Raw genomic sequence first — 19,466 nt, 5'->3', positions numbered from 1 at the left:
TAAATATTAAATATTTATTGAATTTAATTATCCATAAAATCATAATTTATATTATTATTATTATTATATAATTTCAGTATTAATTTTGTAATATATTAAATTATTATTTATTTCAATATTATGTTATAATATTTTTCTACTTTAAAGATTTTTATTTTAATTTATTACTTAAATATACAAAATTGTCAATTTTTTTGTTATTTGAATTTTATTTATTTAAAGCTATTACATATTATTAAATATTTGAAAAACATTTAAATTGATAATTCGAAAAAACATAATTTAAATTGTTAGTACATAATTTCATGATATTTTTTATAAAAATATAAAATTATTTTTATATTTTTAATAAATATTTTAAATTTATTATATAATTTTGTTAAAATATTTAAATAATTCCTAAATTTTTTAATCAAAACTTTCTTTAGATAGATATAGATAAAAAGTAGGGGAGAGAATAAATAGGAATTATAGATAATTTAGGAGATAAACTCTCTACTAAATTAGAGATAATTTTGGAGATAAATAGGAATTAGAGATAATTTAGAAGATAATTAGGAATTAGAGATAACTTTGGAGAAAGTGGGGGATAGTGGGGGAGGTAGTTTAGGAAAAATTTTAGAATAAGAGATTATTTACGTTATTGGGAAAATGCATCGTTGTTTCAAAAATGACATGAAATTAAAAAAATAAAAAATTAAAATAATGAAAAAATTTCTAGACTTCCTTATTTTAATATAAATATAAATATATATATATATATTTGTATATTTATTACAAATATTTTATACATATTACTTCAAATAATATAAAATATTACAAATTAAATATGATGTATTAAAAACTTTGGGTCAAAACATGTTTTCAAACCAGAAATTCAAGAAACATGTTTTTGTTTCAGTTTTAGAAACCATAAAAAAAGGAAGACAAGTACAACCCGAAAACATGCTTTCCATGTTTTTAGCCAATCTGTGTTTCCAAATCAGATGGTTCGGATTTGATTTTTGAACTCACAACAAGAAAAACAATGCACCAAAGGTTAATGGCTTGTTTGCAACGGCTTTTTCTAACTTAAAACTGCTAGAATTTCAAAATAGAATCACCGAAGTTTAATGATAAACACTTACAAAAAGGACAATGGTTTACTTTTTAGACAATAAAAACGTGCACTTCCAATGCATTAGCCGATCCATTAAAAATTAACGGCAAATTGATATAGATGAGGATATTTTCAAATGAGAAGTGAATTTAAATGCAATGAAAACCCAAAGTGGAATTGATTTATTTTATTTGGTTTACCAAAAAAACAGATCGTATTATATGGTTCACCGTATCAAAGTGGAATTGACAAGTGAAGAGTTTCTATATGCTGCAATGGGCACAAAAATAACTTTAACAGGTCGTATTATATGGTAACTGCATTCCACTTTTGTTCCTTAAGAACCTTGCAGTACAGAAATGCTTGTCGAATTCAAAATTTTACAAGAATATAATAAGAGCTGCGAATTAGAATAACCATTTCTATGACAAGGAAGCAACACAGATTGAAATTGCTCCAATTCTTCTGACTTTGCTTGATATCTCATTCAAAACTCTCCATGTAGTCCATGCTCATCACCCGCCCGTGAGGATGTAGAAATGGGAAAAAATGACTAAACTTGTAGGCACTTTTGCTCCATGAGAAAATGAAGCACAACAGTGGTATTTACACAAGTTCCTTTTCTTTCCTTGTTGATTCAGATCTATACCAGAAAATTTGAAGTTAAACCAAGTTATACTTCAGTACGTGGTAGAATCAATCGTAAGGGACACCTCATCAGGTGCATCCATTCCCCCAAAAGAGGTTTGATCCAATTCCATTGTCCTGTTGAGTGGACCTTGTGGTGTTCCAAAAAGAGTAGAGAATATCTGCCTATGACATTCATCGCAGAAACAGAAATATGAAAAGTGGCCCTCACCAAAGAGCTTATGCACTGTGGCTTCTGGTAGAACCCGACGTACAAAGTCGGTCATTGATGGTGGCACAACCCCATCATCCATCCCCTGTTCAGCATTGGAACATTATTCAACAAATTACCCTTGATATATACTACCCATTTTGCATTCTACTGAACTACTGAACAGTAAGAAGAAAGGCAAGGAGGATACCTCTCAAACTAACATTTCTGGTAAGATAAATAACCTTTTAACACTTGTAGTAACTATTCTAAACTTTAGCCAAAAGAAACATAAATTGGAAAGGAAGATGCACAGACCTGCCATATGTGTACTGGTCCAAGAAATCCTGTCAACTCCAGGTCAGCTTGACTGTAAATGGATTTCAGCCAAGGGAGGATACCTCTCCCTTGACGCTTCTTCTGTACCTGAAGGTCTGCAAGGCTAAAACCCCAATTTGACACCTGTAATACTGCTTCTTCCACAAATGGTCTTGGATTTCTTTGGCAGATCGATTCCTCCACATCCCTTTGCCAATATTCTTCAAAGTTTGGGTCCTCTATCAGAATCCTGTCCTGAATATTGTAACAGACCAGACAAGTAATCTTCTGTCAATCTGTAATATTAGCCTTTCCAGCTGAGGAAAGCATAATGAAAAATTATAATGACAACTGAAAACATTGGAATTTAGTATTGGCATTACAATTAGTTAATATTGAAAGGTTTTAGATCAAATGGAATGAAGTGAAAGTGGTAATGCAGTCACCTTCTTTCCTAGTGACAGTGATAACCACTTGTCAAGTTGACCATGCTTTCCAGATAGGAAGCTCTGCCTGTAGAAGTAAGGAAGAAATCTTGGGAACCTCCGGGCTAGAAAGTACATCATTTTCCTTCTAAATGTCCATTTTTCCCAAGTTCTTTGTCTCTCTTCCTTACTCATTGCTGAATCATAAGGATTAACCATTGGAGCAAACATGGCTGCACCTGCAGGTTTGGTTGCAGATGCATCAAAAACAAAATTGTTGCCAGAATGCACAAAACACCTTAAATTTTGTGACAAATAGTGCATCTTGAGCCAGTGAAAGTAATGTCAAAACCTTCTCAACTGACAAAGGGTTCTGAAAACAGCTATATTTTTACCCCACATGCATTTTTGAAGTCTATGCATCTACTCCCTCAGTACAATCCATTAACCAACCATCAACATCCCAACTGAAATCATTAAAACATCAGATGAACAACACTGGCAACACTAAATTTATAGGGGGAATCTAATATAACATGTCATTTAGGCTAACCATGTCTTTGCAGTTTAATGTTGAGTTCCTTGAAGACTGGAAATTTTCGTCACTTCCATACTGATGACAAAAAAAATAACTAGCAACATAATAACTTTTCCCATTGATCCAAGACCAATGTACAGTTGCAATAAATTTTTGAGCTAGATGGAAACAATACAAGAAATGTAACCATTATCCACTAGAAACCAGCAAACAAAAGAGAACAGAAGGAAAGGAAGAGAGGAGAGAGAGGAAGAGAAAAGATTGAGAGGCAAAAAATCTATGCTGGTGGCGCCCTCTTGAATATTTATATTTAAGTGACAGTAAATAAAAAAGGGAAAAATTACAGAATGCCCTTACAGCACAAGTTATTATAAAAACACATAAAATCCCAACAGTAACCAAAGGTGGCAGCAAAATATTTCACTGGTAAAAAAACTTGTTGAAAGTCTACTCCAGGAAGCTGAACTTTTAGGTTGAGTTCACATATCTAATTTTACTACTGGATGGAATTTTTTGTGAAGAGTTACACAAGTAAGCCCAGAGTTTGCCTGTGTATCCTGGAAATTTCAAGCAGGTAATAAGATACTTCAGGAGAAAAATATTAACTTGTATTTTCTGATTTTTCGTTGGAATAAGGTGTAGATGATGATAATTTTATGATTTTTGGTACTTGGTAGGCATTATAGGCACAAATCAAGGCATGACCAAAACAATTTTCCTTTATGATAATCTGTTCGACTTCAAGGCAAAGCCTCTTTCATAGTTATGTACTAAAATAACCAAAACATGGAGCAGGAACTTGAATGGATATAGAGCAGGATCATAGGAGTTGGAAATTTGAATGCATAAGCCCATTTAGAGAGAAGACTACCTAGAGAAGAGCCCATTCATATAGAATCTCAACAGACAACTACCATGCCACTACCACTCCATGAATGGATTAATTGAGTGACTACTGACTAAGACTCGCTTTGATATCCATCACTAAACTAAACAAAGTAACAAAAATCATAAGAGAATAAATGTAAAGGAATATGCCCAGTTTACTGGGTTCTACCACTGCAGGGCCCAAGGTTCAAAGTATTGATACACCCAATACACATGAACATGCATATTGGGTGTTTCTTCACTATCAAAAACTATTCATTTTATTATATTTTTTTCTTTGGGATTATCACAGAGGACCAGTGTTTATGTTACTTGACACTTAAAAAAAGCATATTGAAGACCTCCCGATATGGTAAGATACATCTGATACGGGTGTATCATGTCAAAATTTCGAACCTTAGCAGGGCCCGATCATACTCAAAGAATAGCTTGATCTACCAAAGCAAAGTGAAGAGGGCTTTGATTTGGTTACTGTGTAATTGTATCTGTCAATTAGGGGGAGATAGTCATGTTAGAAGGATGAGGACAGAGAGTTACAAAAGGGAGGGAAAGAAGGAGAAAGGAGAGGGTTAAAATAGGGAGAGATAATGTGTTAACCACGTGTCTGTGTGAATATTTGTGTGTGTGTGTGTGTGAGAGAGAGAGAGGTACAAACCTACTAGGGATTGGCTTATTGCTTTGTGTGGTATATGATAGTAGAAGATCAAGACTGTAATCAGTCTTGAATCCTAATAGGTTTTAGGTTTACAAAATAGAAGAAAAGTGAGAGAAAGAAGAGAGAATAGAAGAGGAACAGGAGAACACAAGTGGTTGAAAGGAGGAACAGATTCTAACAGATCTGCCGCCACCACTTTCTTATTATTTATAGGTTATGTTTAGTACACAATGGAAATGACACATCTGCCCTTAGTACTTACATAATAAATAAAGTAAATAAAGCTGAAATAAATAACAATTGAATTAACAAACTGACTCAAACTGACACTACTATAACTGAAACAAATAACTACACATTCTGTCCTACGAACACAGTGGGAACCACTGCAGTGGGGCCCACATCAGTGTTCTCTATACTCCCCCTCAAGTTGGGAGTAGATATCTATCATTCCCAACTTGGATAGGTCTGTCTCTAACTTCTTCCTTGGTACAGCCTTGGTGAGGATATCCGCGAGCTGCATATTAGATGTGATGTACGGAAGACACACTTCTTGTGATGTGACCCTTTCTCGCACAAAATGTCGATCAACTTCGATGTGTTTAGTTCTGTCATGCTGCACTGGGTTGTGGGCTATATTAATAGCTGCATGATTATCACAATACAGCATTAAGGGCTTTTCATAGTCAATACCCAACTCTTCAAGTAGTGACCTCAGCCATAAGATTTCAGCCACTCCATTAGCCATTGACCTGTATTCCGCTTCAGCACTGGAGCGGGAAACAACACTCTGCTTCTTACTCCTCCAAGAGACAAGGTTACCTCCCACAATGGCACAATATCCAGAGGTAGACCTTCTGTCATCAACACTCCCAGCCCAATCGGCATTTGTATAGACTTCCACCCTCATGTGATTATTGTTCTTGAGCAGTATACCTCTACCCGGGCATCTCTTCAAATATGCTAATATTCTCTCTACCGCAAGAAGATGAGAAGTTATAGGGGAGTGCATGTACTGGCTAACAACACTAACTGCATAGCTGATATCTGGCCGAGTGAGGCAGAGATATAGGAGCTTTCCAACCAACCGTTGGAACATAACTTTGTCTTCAAGAGGCTCCCCGCCCTCTGCACTAATCTTGTGATTTTGTTCGATGGGTGTATCAGCCGGCTTAACCCCCAACTTTCCAGTTTCCGCCAACAGATCTAGAACATATTTTCTCTGAGAGATAAAAATCCCCTGCTTGGATCTAGTAACCTCAATACCCAAAAAGTATCATAGTGCACCAAGATCTTTCACCTCAAACTCTTGATGAAGGAGCTGTTTGAGGGACTCAATCTCATGATTGTCATTTCCTGTCACCACAATATCATCAACATATACTGCAAGTAGTGTCAGAGAGGACCCCACCCTCTTGATGAATAGTGTATGATCTGACTGAGCCTGTACATAACCAAACTTTCCAAGGGCTAATCTGAACCTATCAAACCAGGCTCTAGGTGACTGCTTCAAACCATACAATGCCTTGTTTAGTCGGCAAACCTTCTTACCTGTCTTAGTATCATAGAATCCAGGAAGCAACTGCATGTAAACCTCTTCTTGTAAATCTCCATTCAGAAAGGCATTTTTAACATCCATCTGAAACAAGGGCCAAGAATGATTTGCTGCAAGGGATAACAGAACTCGGATGGTGGTCATCTTGGCTACTGGGGCAAAGGTCTCCAAGTAGTCTATACCATAAGTCTGAGTGAACCCCTTTGCAACCAGCCGGGCTTTGTACCTTTCAATAGAGCCATCAGCATTATGCTTCACAGTGAACACCCATCTGCATCCCACCGGTTTCTTTCCTTTTGGTGGGTCAACCAGTGCCCAAGTATTATTCTTCAACAGGGCATCCATTTCAACTTGCATTGCATCTTTCCATTCTGGAACTGATAAGGCTTCTTGCACTGTTCTTGGAATAGGGACACCGACAATGGAAGTAAGATAGGACTGGTAAGATGGAGACAGACGATCATAGGATAAGAACTGTGAGATGCTGTGAGCTGTAGAAGTGGTGCAATGTCGTTTCCCTTTGCGAATGGCAATAGGGAGATCAAGGTCATCCACAAGAGAGGAAGTGGCAACAATGAGGGGTATCTCAGTAGGCTCTGGATCTGGAGCCGCAAAAGGAACTGGAGCTGGCCGGGACTGGGATCAACCTACCTGCATCGCCTATGATAGACTCTCAACTCCGGCTCCCTCTGACCACCCTCACCACTACAGCCTTCATCATCCAGTGGAATAGGTAAAGGAACAACCCCACTCAAAACAACCCCACTTCCACTCTCACTGCTCTCCCCCTGAGGAAAGAAACTCAAAACAGCCCCACTTCCACTCTCACTGCTCTCCCCCTGAGGAGAAACCCTAGGATAATAGGGTGTCTCCTCAAAGAAGGTGACATCCATGGAGACAAACCGTTTCCCTGAAACCGGATCATAGCAGCAATAACCCTTTTGAGTTTGTGCATAACCAAGGAAAATGCATTTGGAGGCCTTAGGTTCAAACTTGGAATGATGAGGCCCGAGAAGCTGAACGAAACAGGTACAACCAAAGGTTTTAAGGGTAACAATGAACAACTCCTCGTCTAGGTATAGAAGGGAAAAGGGGGTTCTCATATCAAGAACCCGGGAAGGAACTCGATTAATGAGATAAACTGCCGTGAGGATAGCATCACCCCATAAGCGAATAGGTACATTGGAGGTAAACATAATGCTTCTAGCCACCTCCAAGATATGCCTATTCTTCCTTTCAGCAACGTCGTTCTGCTGTGGTGTACAAGGGCAAGTGCTCTGGTGAATAACTCCATGGCTAAGAAGGTAGGAGGTCAATGGCTGAGCAAAGTATTCCTTTGCATTATCAGATCTATGGACTTTGATTTTGGTCCCAAACTGAGTGAGAACCATCTGATGGAGGTTTTGGGTCAGAGCAGAAACCTCATCCCGAGAGCGCATAAGATAGACCCAAGAAAACCGGGTATGGTCATCAACAAACAATAGAAAATATCTGTACCCACCCATCGAAGAGATATGATATGGTCCCCAAACATCAGTATGCACAATATCAAAAGAGGAATTACTCCTTTTATTACTTAAAGAATAAGAGGTTCTACAATGTTTGGCAAACTCACAACTCTCACACCTCAACTTTGATAACTCAACAGACTCAAATAAAGCAGGAAACAGACTTTTCAAAGACTTAAAAGACAAATGACCTAATCGGTTATGCCAAAGCATAACCGAACTCACAGACTGGGAAACAAAAGACTTCTTATCCACTGACTCCTCCCGACGAGAACTCTCTCCAAGCAGATAGATCCCGTTCGTCTCACGGCCAGTCCCAATCACCTTCCTCGTCTCCAAATCCTGAAAAACACATCGGTCAGGGAAAAAGGTTACTGAACAGTTCAAGTGTTTGGTAATACTACTAACTGAAAGCAGGTTAGTATCAAGTTTAAAAACATGCAAGACAGAAGATAAAGAGATAGTATCCGACAGCTTGATGTCCCCCTTGCCCGAAATGGGAACAAGAGAGCCATCAGCAATGGACACTCTATCTCGGCCAGAGGACAAGTGATAAGAAGTGAACAAAGATGGCAAGCTAGTCATATGGTCAAATGCACCTGAATCTATTACCCAGCAGTGGTCAGTATTACCTGGAGCTGAAGCATGGTAAGCTGAGGCTCGAGTACCTGAATGTGCAAATGCAGATGTGGCAGGAGCTGATGGTGACTGAGATGGCTGAGCTGAACTCCCAACTTCCTTTTCCAACTGTATGAGGGCAGCCCGAACAGCAGCTAAAGTCTCTAGGGATGTGCCTGATGAGGATGCTGAATCAGTGTTCACGACCACATGAGCATTACCCTTCTTATTTCTTAGTTTTGCTGGGACCAAGTGAGGATGTAGCTTCTAACAAGTATCTTTTGTGTGCTTGGGTTTCTTGCAATGTTCACATACCAGATCCCGTTTATCTTCCTTCTTCCGGTCCCTTTCTGAGTCACCCCCTGGCTTAGGTTTAATAGTTGTCAAGGCTGGGAAAGAGAGCTGAGGCTGCATCATGACTTTCCTCCTGGTCTCTTCACTATGCACTAGGGAGTATGCTTGAGAAAGGGTCACACTATCTCTTGTCAATATCTATTGTCACACAATGTCATAATCTGAATTCAAACCAGCCAGAAACTCAAATACCCTATTCGTCTCGACTTGGTTTCTGTGAGTCTGTGCATCTTTGGGACTCTCCCACTCAAGGGTCTCTAGATAGTCAATCTCATGCCACAAGGATTTCAAGGTAGAGAAGTAGACAGAAACTGGCTTCTCTCCTTGTTTAAGGCTGTTCACCTCACACTTCAGTTCATAGGCTCTGGCAACATTAAGGGGTTGGGAATAGGTTTCTTTCACAACATCCCATATCTCTTTGGCTGTCTTTGCCCACAAGAAATTTCGATTGATATGTGGCTGCATAGAATTACACAGCCATGCCATAACCAAATAGTTCTCTTAAACCCACTTGGTGTATGTTGGGTCCTCCTTGGAAGGTTCTTTCACATCTCCCAAGAGGTAACCCAGTTTTCCCCTTCCTCCAATAGCCATCATGGCTGATTGAGCCCACTCCAAGTAATTTGACCCATCAAATCTCATAGTTGTAATCTGAAACCCGGTTTCAGATACACCACCAAAACTGTTGTTTCCAAAACTACTTTCTCCCTGACCCTTAAACTCCATCTTTGATCAAGAATTAGTGGCTACAAACTGTTAGAGCCACTACTGTTGTACTAGGAAACAGAGTAAAACAAGCAGGTCTGAAATCTGATTTGAAACCAACACAAAACTGATCTGAAATCTGATCTGATCTTATCCGAAATCTGATCTGAAAACAATCGCCTATCACAGTATATGCAAGAAATCAACTCAAATCTGATCTGAAATCAATCGGCATGCACAGTACCAAGCAACCTGTCAATCTGAGATGCTATTTTCTGAAATCACTACTGTGGGGCCCACTGTTGCGAGAGCAAAATTAGGGTTTCAACTGTAGGTCTGAAATAAGTGCGCAGCTGCACTCTCCAAACAGTCCGCACAAGTGGGACTTATTGTAGGGCAATATGAAACCCTAAAAACTAATCACCTCTGAGAGGGGGGGTTCGGCCCAACAGTCAAACCCTAGAAACAAACTTAAACACAGTTCGGCAAGTCAAACCCTAGAAACAAACTGGAACACAGTTCGGTCCCTCCTTCTAGATAGGTTTAACCTATCTCGACTGATTGCAGTCTCTGAAACTCAATAAAAAAAACTTACTTATGTACTTTTGGTTTACTGTCTTCTAGGGTTACCTGAACCCTAACCTTCGCTGCTTCTTCCTGATTACCAACTCTCTGCAAGCCGCGGCAAGTCTTCAACTGTTGCAAACCTCTTCTGGTAATCTCCAAGATTCAGCCACCGAATACTTCTTCAAAGCTTCCAGCCCTAGCTAGTTCTCATGTGGTCGGCTGGACTAGACACACATGAGAAGCCCTAGATAGGCTCTGATACCAAGTAGAAGATCAAGACTGTAATCAGTCTTGAATCCTAATAGGTTTTAGGTTTACAAAATAGAAGAAAAGTGAGAGAAAAAGAGAGAATAGAAGAGGAACAGGAGAACAGGTTGAAAGGAGGAACAGATTCTAACAGATCTGCCGCCGCCACTTTCTTATTATTTATAGGTTATGTTTAGTACACAATGGAAAGGACACATCTGCCCTTAGTACTTACATAATAAATAAAGTAAATAAAGCTGAAATAAATAACAAACTGACTCAAACTGACACTACTATAACTGAAACAAATAACTACACATGCTGTCCTATGAACACAGTGGGGACCACTGCAGTGGGGCCCACATCAGTGTTCTCTACAATGATTAGCCTAGATCTTGGAGGGGAAATTTCCTCCAACCTACACTATATAAAAGGAGCCTAAGCTGTTACTCTTCTCATAAGAACATAACTATGAAATTAGGATCATTTCATAGCATGCAGTTCTGGTTACTCTGGTTTTGTAAAATTACTGGAAAATAATTTCCCTTTTGTTGTACCAATAAACCCATAATAAGAAAAGGATCAGTTCTCCCAAGGATGGTTTCTTTTTTGACTAATTTTCATTGATTATGCAATTATATCAAATAAACTCTGTTAACTATATAAGTTCAATTTCTCGAAGGAAATATGCACTATCCTTTAGGTGCTACTGCAGACTGATGAAGAAAAGTACAACAATACCAGCTGCAATTTAAGAAAGAAGTTCAGGAATCCATAATTGCAAAGTAAAAGAGAAAGCAGAAATACCAGCAATTTTATCAGGAATATATCTCAGTGCAGCCCAAGCATGGATGCTTCCACTTGAGTGACCCACCACCCAGAACTTGTCAGTAACACCAACAGCATTTGCTATGGACAAAATATCCCAGGCAGATGAATTAAGATTCCTGTCAGGATGAGGATCACTCTCTCCAAAACCAGGAAGATCATATGTGACCATGTGAATACCAAACTCCTCTAGAAGTGATGTTTTAATTCCAGGTATCCCTGTAGGGGGATGGTATGGAAAAAAACATGACAAAACTTCATCAGCAGAAAAAAAAAAAACACTTAGACCACTTTGCACAATGCAGTAATACCATACTGAAACAATTGATTCACCTCCAAATCGGGAAGAAAGAAAGGAATGTGGAGCAATCAGAGAGAATCTAGCCCGGTCAGCTGAAACGCCTTGCTCATGATATGCCATGTACCTTCCATCCAGAAGTTGAAAGCGTGTAGCACTTGGGGGATGTATTTTTACTTTCTTTGTCACTGGAATTGTACTATCATGTCCAGTATTTATGCCCAATGCTGCACATATGACATGTCAGAAAATTCTAGGCAGAAACAAAAAATAAAAGTCAAAACATCATATTATTGGGTATTACTATACAGAGAAAAGGAAGGGATAAGAAATTAAACATCAAATTGATGGAAGCGTTAGTTTTAGTTGCCTCTTCTAAATTAGGACATCAACAAGTATACTGTACTTTTCAATAGGCTTGAAAAATTGCGCAGGTTTTATTTCAACTATCTCAATTTTCCTTCTTCATTGGGCTTTTCCTTTAGATATTACTCCAAACTTTGTGCATATGATCTAATAAAAGTTCAGAATTTTTTTCTTCTTTTCTTTTCTCAACAACAAAAGAATCTATTAAAAAAAATGTTAAACCCAAGTCACTATTAACAGAAGTGGAAAAGGGAAGATACAAAAAAAGAGTTAAAAATGGCATATGCAAACTTATGACACTATACAAGACATGCATGGCATACTCTTCACAAGATTTTGTGCACTAGCATGTGCTTTGGCATGTGATAGCAAGTATTTCAAGAAGACAACCAGTATATGGATTTCTCTGATATTTTTGGGTGATATCTAAGTAACTCCCTTCCTATTGGCAACACTGCTAGGTGACCTTGATTTCCACCACAACCAAACTCTTTTTTTTTCCTTTCCTTTTTAAGTGCTTTGAGGCTTGGTAAAGAGCTTTAATTTCTTTTCGTTTCCTGTTAGTATATGTACCCTCGTTAGCAGTATGGTAGCCTCTCGTTTTATAGGTCAGGATGCTAGGCACTCCAAACCCTTTTTTTCCCGGGTATATGAACTCCAGAGTCCAGGTACCTGTTCCAATCAACAATCTATTTTCCTCCCTTAATGTTTTTGTAAGTGCCTTATACATTGTTGGGAAGTTCAACAAATTGTCTGTTTAGTTACAGTGATTGGACTAAGTGCTAAAGTTAGGAAATTCCACTGATCCTCACAGAGATAACAGAAGTTACTTATGATGCTTGACACCCCTGTGGCCCTGCCACATAAGGACATTGGCTTAAAATACGATAATGGAATCAAATATTTAACTATAGTTGATGTTTCAACAAACAGGTGTACCATTACTCCCGCAAGTAATCTGCTATGTGAGTATGTGTGCTTTTTTTTTTTTTACTGTGGATGGTACTCTCTTTCGAAGATGTACCAGAGTGAGATTTTAGGAATCTGAATGGTGTGGGGAAGGAAGACTAGGTGACATTTGTCCAAGATTGTAAAGGCCGTGCACGAGAGCATCACAGTTAGTCAATGCTTCGAAAAGAGTGGTGTGAATAAGTTGTGTGGAGTCTGATATTCAGGCATATTATATTAGATAGAGAATTGGAAGAGTTTTCTGTTTTATTTTTAATATTAGAGGCACTGAAGGTGGATACTAATGAACTAAATGCAAGATTGTGGAAAGAATGTGTGGATGAGAATTTTTCTGTTAAGCTGTTTTACAAGGTGGTTACAAGAAGTTAGGTTGAAGGATCTGATGTTAAGAGGGTATTGGGAAATCCAGTTCTTCCTACATTTGAGGCTCTTGCATGGTTATTGTTCTTGAGTAGTATTTTGATGTTAGGTTATTTGAAATCAAGGGGTTTCCGGTTTCCAAGTATTTGTTTGATGTATAAAGAAGTAAAGAACATGAGGAAGACATGAAACACTTGTTCATTTGATGTAGTATGACAAAATTTATGTGGGATTTCTTCTTTTCTATGTTCAAGCGAGATATTATCAACCTCTCCAAATATTAGGTGTCGTAAGAAGGTCAAAGGAGAGAGAGAGAGAGAGAGATTTTAACACCATATAAAGAGAGAAATAGACACATTTTTTAAGATAAAGCAATGTCTAAAAGCAAGCTAATTGCAGAATTTTGCTCATTGATTGTGAACAGGTTGCTAGCATATCCAGAATTAAAGGTGTAAACAGAAAGGTGTGGTTACAACTTGTGGGCAATGTTGGGTCTTTGTAATGAGGGATCTTAAATTGGATGTGGGGAGTGTCATTGTACTTAATTTTCGGTGAAGTTTGCTTGTTATTTGTTAAGAGCACTTCACAAAAGATTATATCTTCTTCTTTTTCCTATTTATGAAAGCAGTCCACCAGGAGTAAATCTTCTCCATTTCCAGGTAGAGCACTTTTCACTGCATGTATCAATTTATTTGGGAAGCTGATTGCCACATTTTTGGCTTTTTTTTATTTGCCTCTCTCTCCTTCATCTGTGTTCTTCTTGGATGATTTTTTTATTTATTCTACATTGCTGATCAAAAGAAAAAAAAAAGGGAAATGCAAATCCATAGAGATAAAATTATTTTCTTTGTCTGAAGGTTTCTAAATAAGCTGATCTTCTTTGTACGACATACCATAATGACTAGTCAGTAGATAACCAACCAAATGTTATCATCCTAACTAATAACTAAGGTACAGCTATTGCAGTTGGTAGCATACACCATTGACAGGATTTTGCATATGCTCAGGTTCAGCGTGAATGAGCCACCGTGGTCTATAACAGGGTAGGATTAAAAATCTTCCTTATAGAAAAGCAGGAGTTTTTACAACATAACAATCAGATTATGAGGTAATTACACCCACAGCGAGGGAGGGAGGGGAGAGAGAGAGAGAGAGTACGAAGCTGATAAATCAGTTATGGACAACTAATCGTAAATAACAAATTTCTGATTCAAGAGCAATAGGAGGGTGCAAGAACTTAAAATTAGTATAACTACTGAAGCCCTGTAAAAGTAATATCTTAAGCATCTGATGCCTTCTAACAAGATTTGAATTATGCAACAGAATTTATTCAGCTTTATAATGGGTTGATGATACAGAAAAACCTGAACTACCTGCAAGTGCAAGGATGAAGACGAAGAACACCACCGGCCAGGCATGAGCAGGATCCCGGTCCTCCGGCAAGAATTCGTTCATGAAGCTTAGCCTACTAGAAACCTTCGCCCAAGGCCCTCCCAACTTCTTAACAATATACGAGTCCTCATTCCCAAGATTCTGTTGCACTATATCCCTGCAACCCCTGGCCAACTCCTGAAGCATTTCGGCTACAGACTTCAGAAATCCTTTAACCTGATCCTTTAGGCTCTCTATTTCAGCACCATCACCTTCGAGCCCCTCGACACCTATAAAATCCGCCCTTCTCGTTTCCAGAGCAGCTGGAGTGGTTCCAATTCCGTCGCCGGCGTATCTTATCCCTGTGTCCTCCACAAGGCTTGCGAGCTCCTCTCGCCATGACTTCGATGCTGTAACTTCTGGCATTTATACAACATACACCTACAAACACCTAATTGCAGGATCACAACATCAAGTTCTCAGAATCCGCTTTCATGAATTTAACACAGAGACGACGCAGAGATGCCAAGTCGATCGCTAGAACTCATTTTAAAGCAGAAGTCGTACATCAACCATCGCAGTGGTTCCAAACCCCTATAAAACAAAACTAATATCGGAACTCCATTGGCGTGATCCGAAAAGACATTGTTTAATAGCAGAAACCCTAGCCGACCAGCAATTAACGGACTAGATCCCTCCAAGTAAGTCAATACAAAATGGCTAAAAGGCAAAAGTATCGACACTCTTTTTTTTCCCTTTAGACAGACGGACAGAGACGTGGATGCTGAAATCGTTGCTGGTTTGCTGCAGGTCTATTCGTATCGAATACCGATACGAATAGGCACTTTAACCGTCATCGCCATTAATGGTCGTTTAAGCTCTTCAACGCTCTGAACTAGACTTGCCGAGGACCATGAACCACAGTGGTTATGACTTGTGAAAGCACCGGTTTTGTTGATTCCCTTCGGCTGGAAATCGAGGGCTGTCGTGTAATTAACTGCCTGGCCACAGGCTAATTGGTGGGTGATGGAGTGTTTTTAACGGTTTGTCACCTGTAATCGCCGGTTAAAGTGTAAAGGCTCCTTGACGCTGTGGAGTGACGTGCGGTGTGTGCATGTGACGAGGAATGTTTTTTTCTTTACTTCAATCCTTTTTTTAAAGCTCGGTGTTGAAAACCGGGAAAGATACTCTGCTTCTCTCCTAGCTTCCATTCCAGTGCAGATGGCTGAAGTGGAATATCTTAACCGTCCACTGATGATGGTCATTTTGGATTGGATGAATCAAGTCAACAACAGGCCGTTAGGATGAACCAACGAATAGTTTCCTTTTGGCTCATCATCTGCCACGTGTAAAGGCATGTTGAAACAGAAACCTAGTGCTGTTAATCAACACAGGCAAGCTTGACATCGCGATAGTGAGAGCAATGATTTTTGGAAGGGTAGTTGTGGAAATCGGGGGGAGTACCGATGGCAGGTTACTTGGGAAACGAGCGGATCCTCTCTTTCGCTTTTTTTTATTTTTTTTGGGGTAGTGGGCTGGTGGTTGGTGGGCCCCAATTGTCTTTCACCGATCAACGCCTTAGATTTGGTAGATGGTGGGACCGGGGGACCTCGATTTCGTAAAGAGAATTTGTTGATTCAAAGTGGAAATGGAAGATGAAACTTAGGGGTAGGGGGTTAAAAAAGGAATAGTTGGATTTGGACGGTTGACTTGAACTATTGGTGAGTGAGCTGAGATGAGGTTAGTAGGTTGGTGGTCTACATCCATTGGAAATGAGTCTTTCTTACCGAACAGATGACAGGTATGCGATGTTTCTAGACCGACGGAGGAAGCGATAGCCACGCACCACGTGCCTGGCGAGTGGCGTGGGTGTTTCGTCAATGCATCGATGAAAATTAGGGATATTTTGGTCAATAAAAATAATTGGTGTTTTTGTCTTTGTGCGGATGAAACTACTCGAGTTTGCTTAGCAATTCCCTACCATAAATTACGAAGAAGAAGAGTCGGTGGTTACAGACTTACAAGTAACAATAGTCAATAGTGTGTAGGATGACATAGACAAATGGATGGTCCCAGATCCAGGACATGGTTTGGTTGCTTGGGGCACGTGGATGCAATATGAGTGGTGGTTAGGGAGTTGGATTTGACTCATAGTCGTAGTATTTGAGGTGTATTTTCTCTCTCAATAATACAGATTATTTGCAAGTTGAGCCATCAACAGGTTGGAAGAATCTCTAACAATGCATCCAACTCGTACACGTATCTCTGCCTCTGTCTTTATAATTTGGCCCTACTATTGGACCCCGAGCAAGTGAATAGATTCCTCTAGATAAAAAGATGATGTAAAGCTAGCGTGGAGATGAACTACTGCGAGCTGAGAGCGACTAACCGTATAAGGATAGAATGTCCTTCAGTATTGCAAATCTTATATAAAAGAGAACATTAATAAAAGATTTGTAACATCCGAAACCCTTACGCACTGTGAAAGAATGGACCAGATAGCATCAATTGATTGGAGGAGACATGCCAGAAATCTTATGAATGATAAATTTGTAGTTGAGGTTGTTTGATGAAGCCGTGAGGAATCAAATGGGCATTTAATATTCATTGGACCGACTAAAAGTGGTTGAAATCAATATTGTTTTCGGTTGATGGATTTATAGGTACTTTTCACTCATGAACGCTTATTAATTTGCGAGGATAAAAGATTGACTCGATCAATAATCCAATCACCTAACCAGTTGAAACGCTAAAATTTTAAAATTTTCAATCAGGTTAGTTGGTCACGGATTAAATATCAATTAATTTCTCTTTTTTCTTTTGTATTTTTAGTCATTTTCATCATTAATAATAATAATAATAAATATCATTTATAACACTTCTTTTTTTATAATTAATAAATGTGTATGTGCTTTGTACTTAGTAATTTTTATGATTATAGTAAATAATATGTTTCTAAAATTTTTTATAATTTTTTATATTTCTTTGCCTATAAAATATATTATTGTTTATCACATTTATTTTTCTTTAATATTGTTAATTGATATAGGATTCCATGAAAGATTAGGAATTAATACCCTAAATATAAGACTTAGTGATAGGAAACTTAATGATGAAAAATATAGTAGTTCAAATTACATTTTGTATCCCCCACAATTAGAGAGAAAGAATAAATTCAAAAATAAAGGTATTATAGTCAATAATATGATCTAATAAATGTTAATGGGACTATGGGAGTCAATACCTTAAATATAAAATTTTATTAGAGGGATTGAAATGGGGAGAAAAGTAACTATTCAAATTACATATTTGTCCTTACAATTAGAGAGGGACCAAATTCAAGCAATCAAAACAATATTGAGTTCTTCTGAAATTTTTTCATGTGCTTTTATAATTTTGTTTGTTTTTATATTTGCACTATTTGATTTATCACATCATAGGTTGACTTATTTGACCGGATAGTTAAACCAGCCACACTTGAAATAGTTTCATTTCCATATCAGCTTTTTTAAAATAATGGTTAGAGTGATTTTCCATATTTTACTTATTGCAACATTAGTGTCATTGCTCACATTTGAATTGCAATTAATTGATCTATATGCTCAATTTGGAAGGAGCACAAATACAAATATATAGTGCAAAATATTGTATTTGTGTATTATTTTTGTATGTATTTGAATTATACACACTTGTATTTGTACTCTTTTCAAATTGAACCACGATGCCAAAAAGACATGCACTAAAGAGCTTTATCCAATCAATATGAAATTTGATAAATACCACTTGATTAGTTAATACCTTTTATGATACCTGTTGATTGGTTACATATTTTTCTAGCATCGTGACTTTTCAATGTTATAGTTGAACCCTTATAAGATAGGGTAACATTTGATAAAAAAAAAAAAAAAACTAAGGGAATTTGAATGGGGAATGGGAATGCTCCATTCCCATTGTTTGGTTTAGATATGAATGGGGAATGGGAATTTGAATAAGCATGAATGGGATTTCATTCCCAATGGAGAGGCAGGGAATGTCCATTCCCTCATATAGAAGAATGTTATTCCAATAGGAATGGGAGTGAGATTCCAATTCCGCTCAACCAAATAGTTGGAACTGGAATAGCCTATTCTAATTCCGATTCCAGACCCCTATTCCCACGAACCAAACAGGGCCTAAATTTATTCATGCACATAAGGGAGAAATGGAGGGGTGCATCCGAAGTCTTTATGCAATGGGTGAATTGTAAACAATTCTACAAAACAAATTTGAGGCTAATTAAGGAACCTATGTATAGCTCCAATGGGTGATAAAAATTAGATAAACTAGCTTGAGATGGTTTAATCACGTGCATGGAACACTATCAACAATACCATTTAAAAGGAGTTAGGTACACTGCAACCCAATGCAGAATTCTTAATGACAGCCCCCCATAGTCTATTAGTAGCCCTCTATAAACCGCATCATACCTATGAATTTGGTATCAATTCATGGTCAAGATTCATCCCCCCTGTACAGTGGGGCTAAAAAAATATGTTCTGGATTGATCAATTATTCTCTCTTAATCTATTACAAGTTGAAGATGTTAGAAGAACGATGGACAAACTGAAAATAACTTTGTAGAAGAGCAAGAAGCTACCCAACGTAGCAAAAAACGTAACAAAAGTGGTTTGTAAAATGAGAAAGGTGCAAAAATGGAGTTAAGATCTCTTACCCACACCTCAGCTGACATTGAGAACATCTCCCATATTTGCATGTTACCATTCATGGGGAGATATTCTCAATGTTAGAGGTGCAAGTTGGGTGGGTTGAGTCGAGTTTATGGTCAACCCGGGCCCAATCCTAAAATTTGGGTATAAAGCCCAAGCTTGAGGTCAAGCCCGATTTTCTCAATCCGAGCCTAGTCCGCACTGTAATTTGATGCACTCGGATTGGTCAATGAACCCACTCTAAAATTATACGT

General features: G+C 38.2%; 1 protein-coding gene across 2 annotated transcripts; it reads right to left on the bottom strand.

Annotated features, from left to right (window-relative positions):
- Positions 1 to 1,375: 1,375 nt before the first annotated feature.
- Positions 1,376 to 15,511, bottom strand: LOC104594774 (uncharacterized). Of its 2 annotated transcripts, none has more exons than XM_010255244.3 (6): positions 14,509 to 15,511; positions 11,476 to 11,667; positions 11,122 to 11,361; positions 2,702 to 2,919; positions 2,256 to 2,510; positions 1,376 to 2,043 (listed from the first exon to the last, which is right to left on the bottom strand). In XM_010255244.3, the coding sequence occupies exons 1-6, from the start codon at positions 14,930 to 14,932 to the stop codon at positions 1,780 to 1,782; spliced, it is 1,593 nt and encodes a 530-aa protein (XP_010253546.1). In that variant the 5' UTR covers positions 14,933 to 15,511; the 3' UTR covers positions 1,376 to 1,779. The 2 variants fall into 2 exon arrangements, with proteins under 2 accessions (XP_010253546.1, XP_088753598.1); XM_088897472.1 differs by having other exon boundaries at positions 11,122 to 11,397; positions 14,509 to 15,510.
- Positions 15,512 to 19,466: the final 3,955 nt, after the last annotated feature.

Source organism: Nelumbo nucifera, chromosome 2 (genome assembly GCF_055504915.1).
Source record: "Nelumbo nucifera cultivar China Antique chromosome 2, China Antique-T2T, whole genome shotgun sequence".
Classification (NCBI taxonomy): Eukaryota; Viridiplantae; Streptophyta; class Magnoliopsida; order Proteales; family Nelumbonaceae; genus Nelumbo; species Nelumbo nucifera.
This window is presented reverse-complemented; position numbering and strand designations above follow the sequence as displayed.